The sequence below is a fragment of the Corylus avellana genome, chromosome 1 (genome assembly GCF_965113065.1).
Source record: "Corylus avellana chromosome 1, dhCorAvel1.hap1.2, whole genome shotgun sequence".
NCBI lineage: Eukaryota > Viridiplantae > Streptophyta > Magnoliopsida > Fagales > Betulaceae > Corylus > Corylus avellana.
The window spans coordinates 46,771,558-46,793,338 of record NC_142490.1 but is presented as its reverse complement, the minus strand read 5'-3'; the positions used below and the strand labels follow the sequence as shown (position 1 = coordinate 46,793,338).

The window sequence follows — 21,781 nt, the reverse complement described above, 5'->3', positions numbered from 1 at the left end:
TCACTTATTGACTTAATATTTAAGCTGGTGCGTAACAAAGCCCACCTGATCTAGTGAAATTACCTCAGTGATGTGATGATAGTGCTATGAGCCCACCTGATCTAGTGAAATTCCTTCAGTGATGTGATGCTATTGCTATTAGCCCACCTGATCTAGTGAAATTTCTATGAAGAACGACACATGGACTCTTGTTTCTCCCACACATGACATGAACATTGTGGAATGTAAATGGGTTTATTTTCAAGATGAAAAGAAATTAAGGCTTATGGATCACCCACAAAGCCTACTTAGTTGCCAAGGGTTTGATCACCAACAATATCTCGGACCTTGATTATGGCTATACATACATGCAACCCAAATGGTCAAGCCAGGCCACGACCATTCGCACATCCTCTCTCGGGCTAGCTAGCTAGCTACTTCTTTGGACTAGCTCATTAGACAAATTGATGTGTAAAAATGCATTCTTACATGGGCAATTCACAGAGAAAATGTCTAATTCAATTGACAGTTTGCTTCAAAGATTTGGGGTCACTTCACTTTTTCTTGGGATTTATGTTAATGAACAAGCGGGCTCTAACAGGAGATTGTTAGTCAGCACAATAAGGATTGAAGTACGTACTTTATTCAAGTAAACCCCAAGAAATTAACCTAGAGATACACAAAGGAAAAGAGATCGAATATGTTTGGCCCCTGCACTCAGTAGTCAGCTATTTCCCAAGAAACAAACGGAAGGAGGTCTTCATCGCTATCAAAAACGACAGCGCCTTCCTCTAATATGTTCACAAATGCCTCAATTCCATGCCCATCTCTTGTACTCGTCAACACCACGAGATTCTTGAAAGGCATACTGGGACAACACACCCAGGCCTGCTCCCCCCACCCAAAATCAGCTTCATAAAGACCAAACCTGCACCAACTTGTAAACCTATACGACTCCACGTCACCCTTTGACGACATCTCCGCCGCCTTTGTCAGCGAATTCGGAATCGCGTCGCTCTGTAGTTTCTTCACGTAATCACCGTTCATTCCTTTTTGTTGGGTTTTGAATTGCCAAATTCAGTGACAAAATACATTTATCTGCAATCCTGTCAGCAGTGCATACATACAAGGTGTTGTGTCAAGAGAAGACCTAGAAGATGTGGTTAAGCTTAACCAATCATAGTAGAAGACCTATATGATATGGTTAAATTTAATCAAATCGGAATTTTTTAATTAGAGTTAAAATAGGATTTGATTAAATTTCGTATCCTGCACATGTATCAGTATTCGGACCATAACTTTCAGCTCAAGAATCGGATTGAGGTGAAACTAGCGGCATTGGAAAGCTAACACAAAAGTATACAAATCTTTGTGAAATAATATTTTCAAAATTCGAAAGTTAGCTATGCCAAAATCGTCTCGCAAGATAAGGAAGAAAATTTGGATGAATCCTATTCCAACTAGAACTAGTTTTTCTTCCCATTTCAACTAGTACTAGGTTTTCTTGTAGTCTATACCTAGAGAGCTGTTATGCACGAAATTGTAAGGAATTCTACATAAGAATTCCATGTGCTAAGAGAGCGTTTAAGATATTGAGTGTTAGGGTTAGTCTCTCTTAGAGTTAAATGTTGTGTCTTCATCACAGATCATATACAACTGAAGTCTACCAGCGTTCCGGTAAAGGAGATCAAGTAAAAGGATCGTGTCAGATGTTCTGGAAAGGGCTACTGCGGTAGAAGTCAAGTGGGTCGCTTGTCTTATGCAAGGAAGTGTCAATTGCAAAGGTTTTGTAAGTGTGAACTTCTTGTAATCCTTATTCTTTTATAGTTGATTGATTTCTTGGGTTTGGCTGCCCCGGAGAGGTTTTACATTTTAGAGAGTTCTCTAAATGGTTTCCTTTTCGTAACCAAAATATTTGTGTCTCTGTGATCTATTGTTCTACATATTTTGGTTGTATGACTATTTAATTTTTAATTCTGCATATTATTTGCATACACCTATTCAACCCCCTTATTGGTGTCGTTTGGAGTCGTATATAGGTTTTTCAATTGGTATCAGAGCAGGTTCACTTTGTTTGGATTAAATTCATGAGTGAGATCCTTGACTCCTTTGCTATGAATACTCCTCAATCCCTTAGCATGGATTCTGATGATGAGATTGACCTTCAGATGACCTATAACAAGCTCTTTAAGAAATTTGTTAAATTGACTCATCATCATCAAATTTCCCTTAAAAAGCTTAATGATGTTGAGCATGAGAAAGAGTCTTTGGTTATTAAATTGTCTAAATCACATGCCTTAATTGACTCTTTGAAATCTGAAAATACTATGCTTATTGATAAATTGGGTGCCTATACTTCACATGCTTTTAATTCTGAAAGAAAAACTTTGTTTGTTAAGCATGTGAAAGTTGAAGAAGTCAAAGCCAATATAGCTTGCTTGGATAAGGGCAAAACTTCTTGTATGAATACTTGTGTGAATCTCGAATTCAAGACTCTTTCAAGGAAACAAACTCATGCAAAGTTTGTTCCTACATGCCACAATTGTGGGATTATTGGTCATATTAGACCAAATTGTTCTAAGTTGAAATCCCAAAGACCTTGGAATAAAAAGGCTGCTCCTAAGAAAGAAAAAGGTGGTGTAGAGTCATGTTTGTCTAGATTTAAGTATATGTATATCCCTCCTCATATGAGACAAGCTTCTCCGAAATTTGTCCATACCTGCCATCATTGTGGCAAAGTTGGTCATATTCGACCTAACTGTTTTAAGTTGAGACCTCATGAGCATAAGAGTGAGAATTCATATTCTAGGAAAGGTTTTGAGGGGCTATGCATAATGATGAAAGGAGTGTTATCTAGGTTAGATGAGTTTGACAAGAGTCACAAATCTGTACCTAGGGTTAAGAAGGTTTGGGTTAGGAAGGTCGATACCATTCACCCTTTGAGGGGGAGTGGTGGTGAACTCACCTAGAGTACGGTGGTCCATAACATGCCTAGGATTGGTTGTCTTGCATATTTCTTCATATCCTAGAGCATGTAGCATTCATTGCATTGCATTTATTTTTTTTGTTTTGTTTTATTTTGTTTTAATTTCAGTTTTGGCATATATATGCATTGCATTAATTTTGTGCATTTTATTTTAAAAAATTCAAAAAGACAAAAATATTTTTTTTAGGTTGTCTCCGTATTTTTGTCATATGCACCTTGATAGTCCATAAATTTCTCATGTATACTTCATAGATTCAATTCCTTATATCTCAAAATGTGCTTACTATACATGAGATGAATATTTATTAATGGACTGATTTTTTTTGGCCTAAGCTTATGCTTCTATGGTACATTTTACCTATGCTTGAACTCTTATGCACATTTAAGCTTAAATTGAGTATGAATTTAGCCTTAAGGATGAGTTATGTTAGGCAACCATATGAGGAAGATTGACTAGTTGTGTCTATTAAATTGACCAAATGCTAGTTGAACCTAGGACCTAAAAATTCCAGCATTCCTCTAATTTGGTTTAAGCACTAAATGATTAAAGACACATTCTCAAAGAGAAAAATAGTGAAACAAGAAAACAAATGAACATATTCCAAAAGGAATCTATTTCACTATGTCTTATTTGTGCTCAACTTGTCCTTATAGAAATAGTTGTGACCATATTCATTGTGGAAAGAGACGGTCACTACCGGACAATGTTTGAGTATGTGCTATTACTACATGGGAAGTGTATTGGATGAGGGTGACACGGCCCTAGCAAGGTTTGACTTTTGTTTAGATATATATGTCAATCTTCCCATGAGGTAATTTACGTTTTTGCTTGCTAGCCTATCCTCTCACCATATAAGTTCTTAAACTTACTTGATGGTTAGCTTTCACACACAACACACAAGCATGGGTTGAGTGGAACATGTTGCTTCGCTTATGTTGAAGAAACTTTTGTTTCATATCTTTTTATTCTCATGCATATTTTGGACATTATGAGATATTATCGGATAATCATTGCTTAATACATGAGTCTTTTATGTTTTATCATGTGTATATTTGACATTTTTCTTATGTCATACATTGAAGAGGAGAATTTTTTTTTATCATGATCTTGCATTTCACTCATTGTGCATTCATAGTTTTGATCATGTTTATGTTTCTCTGACTTTCCTTGGGCTTATTGGTGTTTTACTGCCCTTTGTCCATTCATGACAAAAAGGGGGAGAGAAAGTTTTAGAGAGTGCAGACTCAGAATAGATAGAACACCACAGATGATTTTGATTTTGATATACTTGTTGCATCTATGAAAGATATTCGTTTTGTGTTTTAACAGATTTGGTGAGTTATTCATGATTATATTCTATTCAAATATGTTATATTATTGGTACATTGGGTATTTTTATTCCACATACATTTAATATGTTTTGTGAGTGTTTCAGGAAACATGAGTTATCTATTCAGATGTATCTTGTAAATTTTGTCACAGAATTGTCAAAGGGGGAGTTTGTTGGGTTTTGAATTGCCAAATTCAGTGACAAAATACATTTATCTGCAATCCCGTCAGCAGTGCATACATACGAGGTGTTGTGTCAAGAGAAGACCTAGAAGATGTGGTTAAGCTTAACCAATCATAATAGAAGACCTATATGATATGGTTAAGTTTAATCAAATCGGAATTTTTTAATTAGAGTTAAAATAGGATTTGATTAAATTTCGTATCCTGCACATGTATCAGTATTCGGACCATAACTTTCGGCTCAAGAATCGGATTGAGGTGAAACTAGCGGCATTGGAAAGCTAACACAAAATTATACAAATCTTTGTGAAATAAGATTTTCAAAATTCGAAAGTTAGCTATGCCAAAATCGTCTCGTAAGATAAGGAAGAAAATTTGGAAGAATCCTATTCCAACTAGAACTAGTTTTTCTTCCCATTTCAACTAGTACTAGGTTTTCTTGTAGTCTATACATAGAGAACTGTTATGCACGAAATTGTAAGGAATTCCACATAAGAATTCCATGTGCTAAGAGAGTGTTTAAGATATTGAGTGTTAGGGTTAGTCTCTCTTAGAGTTAAAGGTTGTGTCTTCATCACAGATCATATACAACTGAAGTCTACCAGAGTTCCGATAAAGGAGATCAAGTAGAAGGATCGTGCCAGATGTTCTGGAAAGGGCTACTGCGGTAGAAGCCAAGTGGGTCACTTGTCTTATGCAAGGAAGTGTCAATTGCAAAGGTTTTATAAGTGTGAACTTCTTGTAATCCTTATTTTTTTATAGTTGATTGATTTCTTGGGTTTGGCTGCCCCGGAGAGGTTTTACATTTTAGAGAGTTCTCTAAATGGTTTCTTTTTCGTAACCAAAATATTTGTGTCTCTGTGATCTATTGTTCTACATATTTTGGTTGTATGACTGTTTAATTTTTAATTCTGCGTATTATTTGCATACACCTATTCAACCCCCTTATTGGTGTCGTTTGGAGTCGTATATAGGTTTTTCACTTTTATTGCCTTACATAGCTTCATCGCCAGCGTATGATTACTATCGTGATCATCACCACCATAAAGCTGATCGTGCGGTGATAATACAGCCGCGGCAAAGTACCAAAGATTCCCAAATGAATGCGTTGGCATGGGAGGCACCATCCTGGGGCGTAAGTTCACCGCATGAATTGCAACATGCACTCTCGCTGGTGCGGGTTTTGATTTGGATATCGCCATCAGACGTTTCCATATGAACGCTGTAACCGCCAAAACGCTCGTTGAGGAAGCCTTTTCTTTCAGAGCAACTATGCTTGATTTGTCGAACACTAATCATCTTGTTGCGATCTTTTCCTTTGTGACCGACATGTCTCCTTTCCCCCAAGACATATCTTTCGGTGGGAAGTACGTGGCCGCATCAAATTTTGGACAGACATGATCTTCATCTCCACGGGATGTGGCACTCCAGGCGCCAAGAAATGTTGTGGCTGAAGCTCCATCAGCGATCCTGTGTGAAACACACACACCAACGGCTACTCCGCCACATTCAAAGATATTATATTTGACAGCTAAGAGAACTTCATGGCTTCCATAGGGTTGAAATGGCAGAAACTGGTTCAAGATATCCATGTTGAAGTGTTGGAGAACTCGTGATAACTTACACGCAACTTTAGCTTCGTAAAAATCGACCCCCTCATCGTTGCAGTCGATGGAGTGGTCTTCTTTGACGGTTCCAGCCAAAGGGTAGAAGCGGTTGAGGGTTTGTATTAGGGACTTTTTAAGGCGATTAGATTTTTGGACATGATGATCAACGTCGTCATGGGCATTATTAGCATGATAAAAAAGGATGATAGGAATATAAGCAGTGGGTGGAAATTGGTCTAGGAAGGAAAGTTTGTGGGTTCGAAGGTGATGGGGTGTTGGAGATGATGGTTTAATGATTTCCTTTGAGAATATTTCAACATTCATCATCGCCATCTCTTCTATTCAGATTTCAGAAGCTAATTAACCCACTGACCCACTGCTTAAGCTTCTTTCCCAAAGAGCTTGCAGAATTTTATAGTGACATGCATGATGTGGATACCTCCCATCAAATTTGAAGGTTAACTATGCAGCTTCCGGCTGCGCCGAGTTCCCATTTGCAAGCATTTTTTTTTTTTTCATTTGCAAGCATGTTCTTCTTGAGCTAGGGTGTCTTTCACACTCTTACAAAAAAAAAAAAAAAGTGTCTTTCACCCATCAATGGATAGAAATTTCCTTCAAACCGATCCGGAAAAAATATCCTCTAACATATGTAAAATAGTGTCAAGTGTCTGTAAACATTTAAAATACACATTAAATTTAGTCTAAATTAATAAATTGATATTAATGAGATTAAGAATTTAATGTGCCTTTTAAATATTTACAGACACTTAGCACTATTTTTATATTTTACATGAATTTGAGAATATTTTCTCCAGACCAGTTTTTTTTTTAGGAAATTTTTGTCCCCCCCCCCCCCCCCCCCCCCCAATCAAGTCAATGAATCCTACCACTAGTACCTTTACTACTACTCCAACTTGGTTTTGGTCTTCGAGAATAGCCGACATTATCCCTTTTATGAAAAAATTTTGATTGAGTGATAAAAAGTGAATGATTTAATATAAAAATAAATTAAAATGTTAACTTTTGTGAAAGGAAAAATAAAGTAGTTTTGAAAATATGTTGATTTTCTTTCAGAAAAAGGGAATGGAAAAGAGAGGGGGTTGCGAGGGAAATCTAGCAATAGTAGCTCTGCATAAGTTATGTCTTTTATGATTTTCTACGTGTAGCCATGTTATTGAATAGATAATTAGAGTGTATGGGGTTGGAAGAGACTAGAGAGAGATTGTTTTTCTCTGTTCTCGGAGGAATTTGAATCCTCTCTAGTTCATTTGAGGTAGCTAGCTCAAATGAACTAGAGAGGAGGAGCCGGTTTCTTAGAATTAGGATAAGTAAAATGACAAATTTACCCCTCAAATATAATGAATCATTTAAAATGGAGAGGATCCAGTTCCTTTTTAGAGGCACTGCACAAGAGTGCTAGGAGAGATTGCTTCTTTCTTCTTGGCATTGACAATGAGAGAAAAGAAGAGATCGAAACAAAGTTGTCATTTGTCCCTGCAAAAAAAAACAAAATTTATTCTTGTTTTTTCTTCTTTACTTAGAGAAAAATCTTTATTTGAGATTTTAGTATATTGAAACTTTGAATTTTGAAAGATTTTCTCTTTGCTATTTTGTATTTCATCTTTGATATTGAATGTCTTATTGTTGCTGCATGTGGTTTTATTTGGATTAGGTCTCATGGTTATCAAGGGTTTTTCAAGTGAAAAAAAAAAAAGAAAGAAGGGAAAATGACTTTGGGTTTATCCTTAATTGGTGTTCACCTAACACATTCTTGATAAAAGGGATGATATACAGGAATACAAGTGGGTTGGTGCAAGCTGGTCTAGCTAGGAAGGAAATTAAAGCTAATGGTTTCAAACGTCATGGGGTGTTGGAGATGAAGTATGTATGTTTAATTATTTTCATGGAGATTAATTCAACAATATTCATCATCACCATCTCTCTTATTCAGAAGCTAATCAACTGATGGAATGTTTATGCTTCTTTTCTTTTCTTTTCTAAAAAGCTCGATCTACAGTTAAAGCACGATCGATAGCGGTCGAATGGTAAGTAAGATAAACATGAATTATATGAACCGAGTGTATAAATAAATACTTTATTTTGGCACATTGCTTCTTCTATCTGTTTCCTATTTATTGGCCCGACAAATAAATAAAGAAGAGAAGCAAAGAGATCGATACGATGGATCTGGTAGGTGACGTTGATCTTATCATGTATGCACTATATATATATATGCATGCACCTGTGTATATTCAATTCAATCACATGGGTTAAGGGGAGACAAGGTTAAAAGAAAGAGTTGAAACAATATTGAATTATAATATAAGTAACAAAATAAATGAAGCAATTAAATATTATATAATTAATTATTGTTTAAAATATATAAATTGAACTTGTACTTTGATTTTTTTTTTTTTTTTTTTTATGTTAATTTATTTAGTTGTTTTTGACAGTTTTTCACATTTTGAAACTCAACTTAAAAGAACAATCCAAAACAAAAAATTTAGAAAGATAATTTGGTTATTAACAGTAAATTGAGAAAATAAATTCATATGAAAGTATGACGGCATGCATATCTAAAAAATTTCAATAAGTTATCTGTGCTTGTGTCTTTTTATCTAGTTTTTCTCTTCTTCTAAAAATTATGTGTTGCAATATCTAGTTTTTCTACTTTTTATCCTTGTTTTTGTGTCTAATTATTAAAATCCATATATAGAGAAAATTGTAAAAAGAAAGTTGTTCAAGAAATGAAGACTTTTCTTTTAGTTTGACTCTACGTTGGATTTGCATTATATATATATATATATATATATATATATATATCTTTGACCAACTTTTGAGCAGTCTCTCCAAATCTCTCGCGGACAAAATTCAAGTGGGCGGTGGGATTTTTGCACACTTTTCACTCGTTTTCAATAGATTAATTACTTTGGTTTTTTTTTTTTTTTTTTTTAATTGAAATGGGGAAAAGGTTACAAAGGGAGATCTTTACCACTCTTGATCCAGATGGACGAGAGAATTAATGATCCTATGGGAATGCTTCCAAACACTAGGTGGGAAGCGGCCCATTTAGCCAAACAATGTGCTCTAAAGTTCGCACTCCTAAAAACTTTCTCAGCCTTCCAGCTAAAGAGAGAATGCAAATACAAAGAAATATCATAAACAATATTAGAAAAATTCCAACCCGCAAACAATTGGGGTTGTTGAATAGCAAGGACTACATTGAGAGTATCCCCTTCAAGGATAAGAGAGTAAGCACCACAAGAAACTGCAGTATGAACCGCCAAAAGGGCCGCATGAGCTTCACCTAAGGCTACATCCTTAGTAAGAATTTTCTTAGTAGCGGCTCCATTGATGTTACCATTTGAATCACTTACCACTGTGACAGCCACTGCAAAATCTGAAGACAAAGCCACATTAAAATTTGCCTTGGTGGTACCTGGCAGAGGAGGAGACCAAATGGAGGACAAAGTGGAATCAGTCCAAGCTTTACAATGATCCGTTATGGTTGAAGCAATCAGAATGAGAGACTGCATAAGGGAAGGATTAAGAGCTTGGTAGACAAGCTAGTTCCTAGAAAACCACATATGGTCCATGGTGATGGCAACATGAAGTTGGAACTTGCGAACTTTGTGAATGGGAATTGCAAGCTCCTGATGAGGCCTCAAAATAGCCACAATCCAATCTGCGAAAGGCTGCTCACAAAAGTACTTTGGTTTTGCATGCAAGTAATGGGGCCCGAGATGACGACTATCTTGAAGTATAGTTGCCTTCCATCTATGTATACGCACATCTTTCACCAACTTGTCTCAAAAGTTTAAATTAATAAAAAATAGTGAATTGAATCATTTTGTTAGAATATTTTATATATTATATTCCCTATAGTTTATTATCTTTCATATTAGGGTTTATTCCCTACTTTAATTAGTTTAGGGTTTCTTGCTTATCACTTATAGTAATTTATCATAAATTACTATTCCCTACGTAATAGTAATTTATCATAAATTTAATGTTAATTTCAATAGCCACATTAATCTTTAGAAGACACACAAAAAAAAAAAAAAAAAAAAAGAGTTTTCTTTTTAGTATTACCAATGGTAGAGCCAGGATGTTGACTGATGGGGGGTATTTTTTTTTTTAATGAATAAACAAAATTTAATTAAAATATTAAAAAATAATTAAATATAAAAAATGATTTATTGGTTTCCTTTTGCACGCTGCATTTTTCTCTCCCTCTTTCACGCATGTTAGCATGCTCCTTGTCTTCTTCACTTTATAATTTTATAAAAAAAATTTGGTCTCCTTGTGCTTTGTAAGTTGCACTTGTTGTACCTTTTTTTATTTTATTTTACTTTTTGTCTCCTTGTGCTTTCTCTTGCACATACGGCATAGTGGCATACCTATCATCTTCATCGTTTTGTTTTTCTGCATTTCTGCAACTGCTGCAAGGGGTTGCATTTGCCTTACAATGGTTTTTCTGCATTATCATCAACGTTTAGTCAAGGGGGCATTTGCCCTCAAGAGTTGAGCCGCTAGAGGGCATACCAGTTGTTGAGGGGCATAAGAACATTTGCGGGGCATTTGTACCTATGCCCCCCTTTGACCCCTCTTGCCTCCGCCAATGTATTACAGTATTACTCCTATCGAAAACACTTAAATTTTGTCCACAAGAGATTTGGAGAGACTAACCATGTTGAACGTGTTAAAGTATTGATTAAGGCTCCGTTTATTTCGGCGTAAATTATTTTCTGTCGTAACATATTTTTAGGAAAGTCATTTTACAGGAAAATATTTTACGATGAAAATATTTTTCGACGTTTGCTGCGCGCACTGAAAATCACAAATATTTTTTATTTTCACAACATAAAAATACTAATATATAATAATTTTAAAAATAAAATATAAAAATACACGTCTGGGACTTGACCAGGACCCGCTCGAGACTTGACCAGGAGCTGCCTGGGACCTCCTCGAGACTTAACCAGGACTTGCCCGGGACCCGACCGGACCTGCTCGGGACCCGCCCCAAACTTGACCGGGACTTGACTGAGACCCGCCCTGGACCTGGCCAGAACCCGCCTGGACCTGACTCGGACCCAACCGAGCAGCTCCGAGGGGGATCCCGAGCAAGTTTCGGCGGGGTCCCGGTCAATTCCCGGGCGAGTCTGGGTCCTGGGCAGGTTCCAGGCATGTTTGGGCGGGTTCCGGTCAAATCCCGGGTAGATCCTGGTCAAGACTCGGGTAGGTTTCGGGAGGGTCTCGGGCAGCCGGGCAGGTCCAGTGCGGGCCCTAGGCAGGTCCGGTTGCATCCCGATCAGGTCCAGGAGGGGTCTCAAGCAGGTCCTGGTCAGGTCCCAGGCTGGTCTCGATCAAGTCCCTACGAGTCCCAGTCAGGTCCCGGAGAGGTCCTGGGCAGGTCCCATGTGGGTCCAGGCAAGTGTCGGCGAATCTCGTGCAAGTCCCGGGCGGGTCTCGGTCAGGTCTCGGGCGGGTCTCGGTTAGGTCCCGGCAAGTCCCTAGTGGGTCTCGGGCAGGTCCCCGGCGGGTCCCGGTCGGGTCTTGGGCGGGTCCCGTCCAGGTCTCAGGGGGGTCCCGTTCAGGTCCCGGGCGGGTCCCATTCAGGTCTCGGGCGGGTCCTGTTAAGGTCCCAGGTGGGTCCCGTTTAGGTCCCGGGCGGGTCCCGTTCAGGTCCCAGGCGGTTCCCGGCAAGGTACCGAGCGGCTCCTGGGCAGGTCCCGGTCAAGTCCTGGGCGGGTCCCGATCAAGTCCCTGCAGGTCCCGGTCAAGTCCAGAGCAGGTCCCTATCAAGTCCCATGCGGGTTCCGGGCAAGTCCCGAGCGGGTCTCATGCAGGTCCCAGCGATGTCCCAGGAGGGTCTCGTTTAGGTCCCAGTGAGGTCCTGGGCGGGACCTAGTGAAGTCCCGAGCGGGTCTTGGGCGCGTCTTGGCATGGTTCGCCAATTCTAGGATGAGATTCTTAAAGTTGGAAAATGGTTTACGGTTTTGAAAATCGTAAACCATTTTCTCAAAATTAAAGAAGAATTTTTGGTCAAAGTGAATATTTTTCGCTGACTATTATTTTACGTCACTCCAAACACCCATAAATACGTAAAACATTTTCTGTAAATCATTTTACGGCGAAACAAACGGAGCCTAAGTGATTAAATTTACCTCTTCCTATCAGTTTAAGCTATTGGGATAATTGGTAATTTAACATGGTATCAGAGCCAAAGGTTTTGAGATCGAACATTGACTCCGTCAATTCACCCCATTTAAATTAAATATTCTACGTGAGTTTGAGCTCACACGTGAGGGAGAGTGTTAAAGTATTGATTAAGTAATTAAATTTACCTCTTCCTATCAGCTTAAACTTTTGAGATAATTGGTAATTTAACAGAAGACATCAACAAATTATTTGAAAAAAAAAAAACACTCCAAAAATATGATTCAATTCCAAAAAAAAAAAAACCAGATATCCCGCACTTGCTACGTGGGATATTTAGAGAAGAGGAATGTTAGGAGTCAATAAGTTCCTCATATTTGACCTACATTTTCTTACAATCAACCATTAAATTTGTGGGGTCTACTATTGACTTATGTGAGATCTACATAAGTCTACAAATTCAATGGTTGATTGCCCATATCCTCTTACAATTAACTATTAGGTATGTGGGGTCCACCATTAACTTATATTTGGAGAAGCACAATTAGGATATTTAATTTTTATTCAAGCAAACTCCAATTAAATTTGGAGATACACAACTAGAGAAGAGATTGGATTACATTCACAAGATAATTAAACGTTAACAAACAAAGCATTGATTAAATAAAGTTTTTTTTTTTTTTTTTTTTTTTGACATGTCCGCACAAGAGGGGGGAGGAGGATTCAAACTAGTGACATCTATTTTATTAGGCGTGGTCCCAGCCGATTGAGCTAGCTCTTGAAAACGAAAATTATAATTGGCCCCACCAGCATTCAATGCTCAGCTATTTCCCAAGAAACAAACGGAAGGAGTTCTTCATCGCTATCGAAAACGACAGCGTCTTCCTCTAATATGTTCACAAATGCCTCAATTCCATGCCCATCTCTTGTACTCGTCAACACCGCGAGATTATTGAAAGGCATGCTGGGACAGCACCCCCAGGTGGGCTCCCCCCACCCAAAATCAGCTTCATAAAGAGGAAACCTGCACCAACTTGTAAACCTATACGACTCCACGTCACCCCTTGAGGCCAGCTCCACCTCCTTTGTCAGCGAATCCGGAATCGCATCGCTCTGTAGTTTCTTCACGTAATCACCGTCGATTCCTTTTATTGCATTGCTTAGCTTCATCGCAAGCGTACGATTACTATCATGATCATCACCATCAAGCTGATCGTGCGGTGATAATACAGCCGCAGCGAAGTAGCAAAGATTCCCAAATGAATGCGTTGGCATGGGAGGGACCATCCTCGGGCGTAAGTTCACAGCATGAATTGCAACATGCACTCTCGCTGGTGTCGGTTTTGATTTGGATATCGCCATCAGACGTTTCCATATGAACGCTGAAACCGCCAAAACGCGCGTTGAGGAAGCATTTTCTTTCAGAGCAGCTATGCTTGATTTGTCGAACACCAATCTTCTTGTTGCGATCTTTTCCTTTGTGACCGACATGTCTCCTTTCCTCCAAGACATATCTTTCGGTGGGAAGTACGTGGCCGCATCAAATTTTGGACAGAAATCTTCATCTCCACGGGATGTGGCACTCCATGCGCCAAGAAATGTAGTGGCTGAAGCTCCATCTGCGATCCTATGCGAAATACACACACCAATGGCTACTCCGCCACATTCAAAGATATTATATTTGATAGCTAAGAGAACTTCATGGGTTCCATGGCGTTCAAATGGCAGAAACTGGTTTAATATTTCCATGTTGAAGTGTTGGAGAACTTGTGATAAGTTGCACGCAACTCGAGCTTCATAAAACTGGACCCCCTCATCGTTGCAGTCGATGGAGTGGTCTTCTTTGAGGGTTCCAGCCAAAGGGTAGAAGCGGTCGAGGGTTTGTTGAAGGGACTTTTTAAGGCGACAAGATTTTTGGAGTTGATGATGATCAACGTCGTCATGGCCATTGTTGGGTTGATAGAAAAGGATGATAGGAATATAAGTGGTGGGTGCAAGTTGGTCTGGGAAGGAACGTTTGTGGGTTCGAAGGTGATGGGGTGTTGGAGATGATGGTTTAATCATTTCCTTTGAGATTATTTCAACATTCACCATCGCCATAGATCTCTTTTATTCAGAAGCTAACCCACCGAATGTTTTATGCTTTTCTAAAGATCGAGCTTGCAGCTAGCTTTTATAGAGACGAGATGGAGAACTATTTCAAGTTTCCGGATGAAATAAATTTATGTTATTGTGATTGGCGGAGCCAAAAAATTATTATTATAGGGTCACTCTAATGGTCCTTTCATTTTTACGAGCGCCAATCATCATTTAGTCAACCGTACAAAAAATTGCATCAACAGCTTGCATTTATATATATATATATATATATAAAAAAAAAATTGCATCAACAGCTTGCATTTATATAGACAAGTCAAAGTCAAAGTATGGCACTTCTCTTTTGCTTCAAGTTAATTTGGCAACAATAGTACTCCAAACTGATCAGCGCCAATCATTTAGTCAACCGTACAAAAAAATTGCATCAACAGCTTGCATTTAGTCAACTGTATAAATGCAAGCTGTTGATGCAATTTTTTTGTACGGTTGACTAAATGATTGGCGCTGATCAGTTTGGAGTACTATTGTTGCCAAATTAACTTGAAGCAAAAGAGAAGTGCCATACTTTGACTTTGACTTGTCTGTTGGATTATTAGGTACTGGAGGTTTTTTCTACGATATCTTTGTTACATCAGTGTGATAGATTTCTCCCAAGCTACCTCATTGACAAATCGAACAATATTTGAACTTCAAACCATATAAAATGCTTCTGTTCCTTTAGCGTGTTTATAAATCAAATATGATAAGCTAAATAAATTGATATAACAGAGTTAAAATAGGATATCTCTATCCTATATTAGATAATTAATTATCCTTTTACCATATAAGAATATACCATTAATTAAAAAAATGTTTTTTTTTCAGTGGACTTTTATTTTTTTGGGGCGGGAAAGCTCCTAATGTTTCAGTCATATAATTTCTTTGAATTGAAAAGCTAACAAACATAAAGTAACAGTCAATTATCAGCAATCAATTCAAGATCATTACTTGTTACAAGCAACAATAGACTCAATCAAACGACACAAGCGACTGGATACCTTGACAGAAATCATAAGTGCCATTACAGCTGCTTCAAGGGAAGAATTATGATCACGCATTAAGAACGACAAAAAAAAAAAAAAATTGTAAAATAGGCATTTTTTTTTTTTTTGTAGAACATACGTTCTCAAAGCTGCGGATAACTTTATTTCCTTTCGAAACCTGCATTTGACTTGATGCCATCAAAACGTTGTCGACTCTGGGTACCAGATCGGGCCGCTTCATCAATGTTTGCATGGTTCGGTGGGTTCGTCGGATCGTGGGTTCTTCGGCTTGGGGAAGATCGGTGTGTTGGCCAGAGAGTGGGTTCGTCGGATTGAGGGTTTAGGGTTTGAATGGAGAATGGGGGAAGCATCGTCGCCGGAGAAACGGAAAGCATCGTCGCTGGAGAGCGTGAGTTGGTTGTGGCTGGAGGCCGGTTGGGGAAGATGGCGTTTGGGATTTCACCAGAGATGGGGATTTCTAGTTGAATGGGTTTGAGATTGTTTTTTTGTGTGAAATAATTTTCACGACAGATTGTTGTTTCTGTACAATAAAATAAAATAAATATATTTTGATTGTAAAAAAAAAATTATTACGTGGCAAATTAATAATCCAGTCATATTTGATGATTTGGCAATTAGGACACATGTCGAAATGTAATTGGTCCTCAAGTCAGTGACATGGATTTCCGTTAAGTCCACTAACGGCAGATGGATAGAATGACCATCTCGGTCTTTAGGCAAATCATAGGGATTTCCTGTGATCAAAAAAAAAAATCGTAAGGTCAAAAAATAAAGTTGTGAAACCCCAAGGGTGAATAAGGTATTTAACCCTAAAAAATATGATAAACACAATTTAAAATAGAAATGAAATAATTTATCACACAATATATGTAACACATAAAATTATATTTATAAAAGTTCATAAATATCTTCCAAAATTGATATATTAGCGGTGAAACACTACACATACTCCCATACTCCCTCACATGACACTAAAAATCATACTAGATTTTAAATAGAACACTATTAAATTTTGAATCCAATGATAATTTTTAATGCCATGTGAAAAAGTGTGCATTGGAGATTTTATGTAGCATTTCTCATATTAGGAATGTAACAAGTCGGCACTAGTACAAAAAAGACAGAAATACAAGAATTGTTTAAAACTGCAATTAAGTTCTATTAGAGAAACAAAATCATCAAATCTAAATTGAAGTTCTCAATAATTTTTCTTTAAATATAGACAACTAAATTATTTTCAAGAAATTCATCTTCCATTTTGTTACAAAGAGTTGTTTTAATAACTTACATAACTGGAAAAGAAGATGAATCAAAGGGAGGCATGTACAAAGACAACCAGTAGAAACAAAAAGTGTGTAATAAAATGAAAGTCACCACAATTGAACAAAAAAAGTGTGTAGAGAAATTTTTTTTATGAAATTTTATAGGAATTAGGAATACTCTGGTCCCAACCTTTGAAAAACAAATTTAAAATGTGTGCAAAAAATACTTACCAAGAGTTCACAGTGATTTGAAACTGATTTTTTGATGACCTACTGATATCATTCCTATTTATACTTGTTTGTGTATATATATATTCTAATTGTTTGTGTATATATATATATGTTTGTGTGTGTCTTTCATGTATGTCATTTTGGCAACAACATAAATGCACACTCATCGTTTTTTTGTCTAAATTTCTAAAGCGGTCTAAATGGAAGGAATGACGCTAGTCTATAAATTTAAACCAAAAATAAATAACAATAATTTAAAAATTATCTAATAATAGAAGGACACTGCGAGTTATTGATTTTATTACCGTATTGATTCTATTGAAGTACCAGTCCATGTCTAGCTCTTAGGAATTACGTGTTATTGTGAGTCTCTCTTGAAATTTAAAAGTAAAAACATGTGTGTGAGGAAGATGATGAGAGCTAAAATATACACATTTTAGCCCCTTAATTTATGTGTGTTAAGTTCTTAGTCATGTTATTTTGTGTTGTTTTACTTCTTTTTCGTGTCTTTGTCGTGTTTTTGTCTATTTTTAGGTGTTTGAAGAAAAATGAAGCGTTTTTGGAAGTTTGAAGCATAAAGGGTTAAAAGTGAAGCAATCTAGAGTTAGGATTGATCGCACCAAAAGGAGGCTCGAGTGCAGAAAAGCTAGGATAGAGCGCAGATTACGATCGAGCCCACTACCTTAGGATCGAGCACACTCGGGGGCGCTCAGCTACGGCAAAAGCCTTTTTCCACTTATTTTGGGGAATTAAGAAGTCGAGTTGTATTAGAACTTAAACCTACAATGTTATTAGGCTTTCTAGGTTTTTATGTTTCTGAAAGCCTATAAATAGACCCTTAGGCCTCTCAGAAAATACACTTCTTCTGGAGAGAGAATTTGAAGGGTACTTCAAGAGTGTTTTTCGGTTTCTTCTTTCCCTTTTCTTTTTAGTTTTAGTTTCATTATGTGTAACTAAACAATTGTTAGGGCTAGATTGAAGCCCTAATCATGTCTGGTTAAGTATAATATTAGCGTCTTTTACTTGATTATGCCTACCCCTTGTGATGGTGTCTCACCATTATTTACATGAGAATGGAATCCGTTAGTTAAGTCAATTTAGATGACCAAATCTTGAGCTTAATAAAGTAACAAAAGAACTTAACCTTGGGTTCTTGACTTAATCAACATGAAAAATAGGAGTAGATACTATGCCCTAGGATTCATGTGTTTATCGATCTCCATAGAATTATGTTTTCCTAGAAAACAACTTAGTAGATACAATGCTAAATCCTTTAGGGAAGAAAAGAATTAAAGTAGATACCATACTTAATTCATTGCTTAGAGAGATCAATAATTTAAGGTGTAGATACCGTGCCCTTAGATTAACAAACAGTAAAATATCATGTGATTGGAACATTGACCTAATATATCTGTGGGAAGTCATTACCGACGGATTTACAGAACCCACTGAGGAGGAGGAAGCTGAATACACAGCAGATGAGAAGAAGACTCTTAAGGAGCAAAGGAAGAAGGATAAAAAGGCCTTGTTTTTACTCTATCAAGCATTGGACGAGTCTACCTTCGAGAAAGTTGCCGAAGCAATGACAAGTAAACAAGCATGGGAGATTCTAGCTTCCATCTTCAAAGGAGACGAACGGGTGAAACAGGTCCGTCTCCAATCATTACGGGGTGAGTTCGAGGCTCTTCACATGAAGGATGGAGAATCGGTGTCCGATTATTTCTCACGATTGCTAGTAATCGTGAATGGTTTGAAAAGAAACAATGCGAAGGTCGATGACATCCGAGTCGTCGAAAAGGTACTTCGATCCCTTTCCTCTAAATTTGAACATGTAGTTTTTAGCTATCGAAGAGTCTAAGGACTTGGAGAAGCTAACAATTGAGGAGTTGTTGAGTTCATTACAAGTACATGAGCGAAGGATGCAGAAGAATGCTAGTTCTAGCGTATTAGAACAAGCACTAGAGTCAAAACTGACTCTAAATGATCAAGGCAAATTCAGCTCCTACAGTGGTCGTGGTTGAGGCCGGGGGCGTGGTATTTTCCAACAACCACGTCAAAGTCAACATGAGACTCAAAGCTTCAGAGGTCGAGGACGAGGAGGTTACCGAAGAAGAGGAAGATCCACATATGGACGTGGAAACTCCAAGAATATCCATTCTACAACTGCAAGAAGTTTGGACACTATGCCTCGGATTGTTGGCATAAAGATGATGAACAAGCCAATGTTGCAGAAGCAACAAATGAGGTTCGTAGTGATTCTATTTTACTTCTCGCTCATGATGATTCAGATTCACAAGATGAGGTCTGGTACCTCGATTCTGGCGCAAGCAATCATATGTGTGGGAAGAAAGATCTGTTCGTAGAACTCACAGAAGGAGTTCGTGGAAAAGTAAACTTGGGAGACTCCACCAAACTCTTAATTGAAGGCAAAGGGAAGATAAAAATCTATCAAAATGATGGTAAGAAAGGGTACATTTCTGATGTTTATGATGTGCCTAATATGAAAAGCAATATTCTTAGCATTGGGCAGTTGCTCGAGAAGGGGTACACCATACATATGGAGAACTACTCTCTCATTTTGAGAGATACACGTGGAGGAATTGTGGCTCGTGTTCCAATGACCAAGAATCGCATGTTCCTGTTACATCTTAACACAAAGTTTGAGAAGTGCTTCTATGGACTCAAGGAAAGTGAGTCATGGAAGTGGCATCTTCGCTTTGGCCATCTACATTTCAGGGGCCTAAAGCTATTATCTTCATTTGGCATGGTGCATGGGTTACCAGTGATCAAGCCACCAAGCAACGTTTGTGAAGGATGTATACTTGGCAAGTGGGCACGACTTCCTTTTTCCAGTAGCAAATCTTGGAGAGCAACATCACCATTGCAACTGGTTCATACCGACATATGTGGACCAATAGAGCCCATGTCCTTAGGAGATAATAGATACTTTATTACCTTCATTGATAACTTTAGCAGAAAACTTTGGGTTTATTTTCTTAAAGAAAAATCAGCTGCCTTTATTGTATTCAAAAGAATGATACTTGGGAGTTGACAACACTCCCATCAAACCATAAGGCTATTGGTGTCAAGTGGGTGTACAAGATCAAACGCACTGCAGAAGGTGAAGTTTCTCGATATAAGGCAAGACTTGTAGCTAAAGGCTACAAACAAAAGTATGGCATCGACTATGAAGAGGTCTTTGCACCAGTTGCGAGACTTGACACAGTGAGATTGTTGATCGCACTTGCCGCTCATCACAATTGGAAGATATACCAACTTGATGTCAAGTCAGCCTTTCTCAATGGCATCCTTGAAGAAGAGGTGTACGTATAACAATTGGAAGGCTTTATAATGGAAGGAGAAGAAAGCAAGGTGTACCGCCTTAAGAAGGCGTTATATGGCTTAAAGCAGGCACCAAGAGCTTGGAACGCATGCATTGATAATTAACTTCATCATAATGGCTTCACTAAATGTCCATATGAGCATGCTGTTTATATGAAGAAAAACCATCGTGGTGAATTTCTAATCATTTGCCTATATGTTGATGATCTGTTATATACAGGAAAAAGTGGTGAAATGTTCAAGGAATTCAAGCAATCAATGTTTAAGGAGTTTGAGATGACAGACAACGGGTTGATGTCCTACTTCCTTGGTGTTGAAGTGAAGCAACAACATGATGGAATTTTCATATCCCAAAAGAAGTACATGGGGGAGATTTTAGAGAAATTCAAGATGGGTAACTGCAACTCTGTGAATACCCCAGTTGAAACAAGCATAAAGTTGTCAAAAGATAAAATAAAATGATTGGTGCAAAGTATTGTACAACGCAAAATTTAAGAAAAAAAAATAATAATCGTTTCGTCTTAGCATGTTCCACGTGCTTATGATATACTTTTGAAGTGCATGCGTTCGGCAATCACCAATCTCTAATGTTCTTAAAGTGAAAATTCTTGTCTAACTTTTTTTTAAAAAATCGTTGTTCTTTAACACTCTAGAGAGGACTATATATTGGGAAATAAATATATGAAGTTTGGCCCAATTATCTATATCATGAATCTTTTCTGTTTTCCAAAAGAATAGATTCTTAGCCTTTTTTCTTCTTCTTTTGTGAGCATAAATTCCTAGCTAGCTAGCCGATTGAATCCAATATATCAATCTCTTTACTTTCATTCTCTTTTAACGCTTCAACTGATCATCACGGCTTCCAAGGATGTCGCTAAAGATCATGAATTAAACGGAGAGCTGTACAGAGCTCTGCTGAACGAAGAGGCTGACAAGCTGATACGACTCTGTGAAGGTATTGATGACCATTCACTGCACATACTAACCATACACAACGACACAGTGCTCCACAAGGCCACTTACGCCAAACAAGGTAACCTGGTACTCAGTCTTCTCGATGCCTTGCCTCACCACCTTCTCCACAAAATCACCTGCCCAAACAATACTGGCAACACTATGCTTCACGAGGCAGCTACTCTCGACCAAGACAACTCGGTCGAGATAGCGAAGAAGATGTTGGAGAAAGACCCAGAGTTGTTGAGCAAGACCAACAAACTTGGAGAAACCGCACTCTTTCGGGCAGCCCGCTATGGCAAGACTGACATCTTCAACTTTCTGGCAGATAAAATATCGAGAGATGATGAAGCCAGCCAGCAACCATTTATTCAGAGGAATGACAAGACCACTATTCTTCACATCGCCATCCTTGCTCACCACTTCAGTTAGTCCTATTTCTATTTATGTGAATTTTTCATTTGTTCGTTTCAATTTGTGTATGATTTTTATTAAAAAAAAAAAAAATGCCTAAATAGGTTTGGCTCTGGAAATAGCTAAACAATTCGGACATATAATTGATGAAAGAGACGAAGATGGTATGACCGCACTTCAGCTTCTCTCAT

The 21,781-nt window shown here is 37.9% G+C and overlaps 1 protein-coding gene and 2 pseudogenes across 1 annotated transcript; 1 reads left to right on the top strand and 2 right to left on the bottom strand.

Annotated features, from left to right (window-relative positions):
- Positions 1–696: 696 nt before the first annotated feature.
- LOC148589957 (stemmadenine O-acetyltransferase-like) lies at positions 697–6,418 on the bottom strand (annotated as a pseudogene).
- Positions 6,419–13,060: 6,642 nt separating this feature from the next.
- Positions 13,061–14,347, bottom strand: LOC148589956 (stemmadenine O-acetyltransferase pseudogene; annotated as a pseudogene).
- A 1,377-nt stretch (positions 14,348–15,724) lies between these two features.
- LOC132170153 (uncharacterized) lies at positions 15,725–21,608 on the top strand. The gene is made up of 6 exons (XM_088515900.1): positions 15,725–15,800; positions 18,302–18,678; positions 18,964–19,770; positions 19,914–20,201; positions 20,382–20,630; positions 21,090–21,608. The coding sequence occupies exons 1-6, from the start codon at positions 15,725–15,727 to the stop codon at positions 21,606–21,608; spliced, it is 2,316 nt and encodes a 771-aa protein (XP_088372026.1).
- The last annotated feature ends 173 nt before the right edge of the window (positions 21,609–21,781 follow it).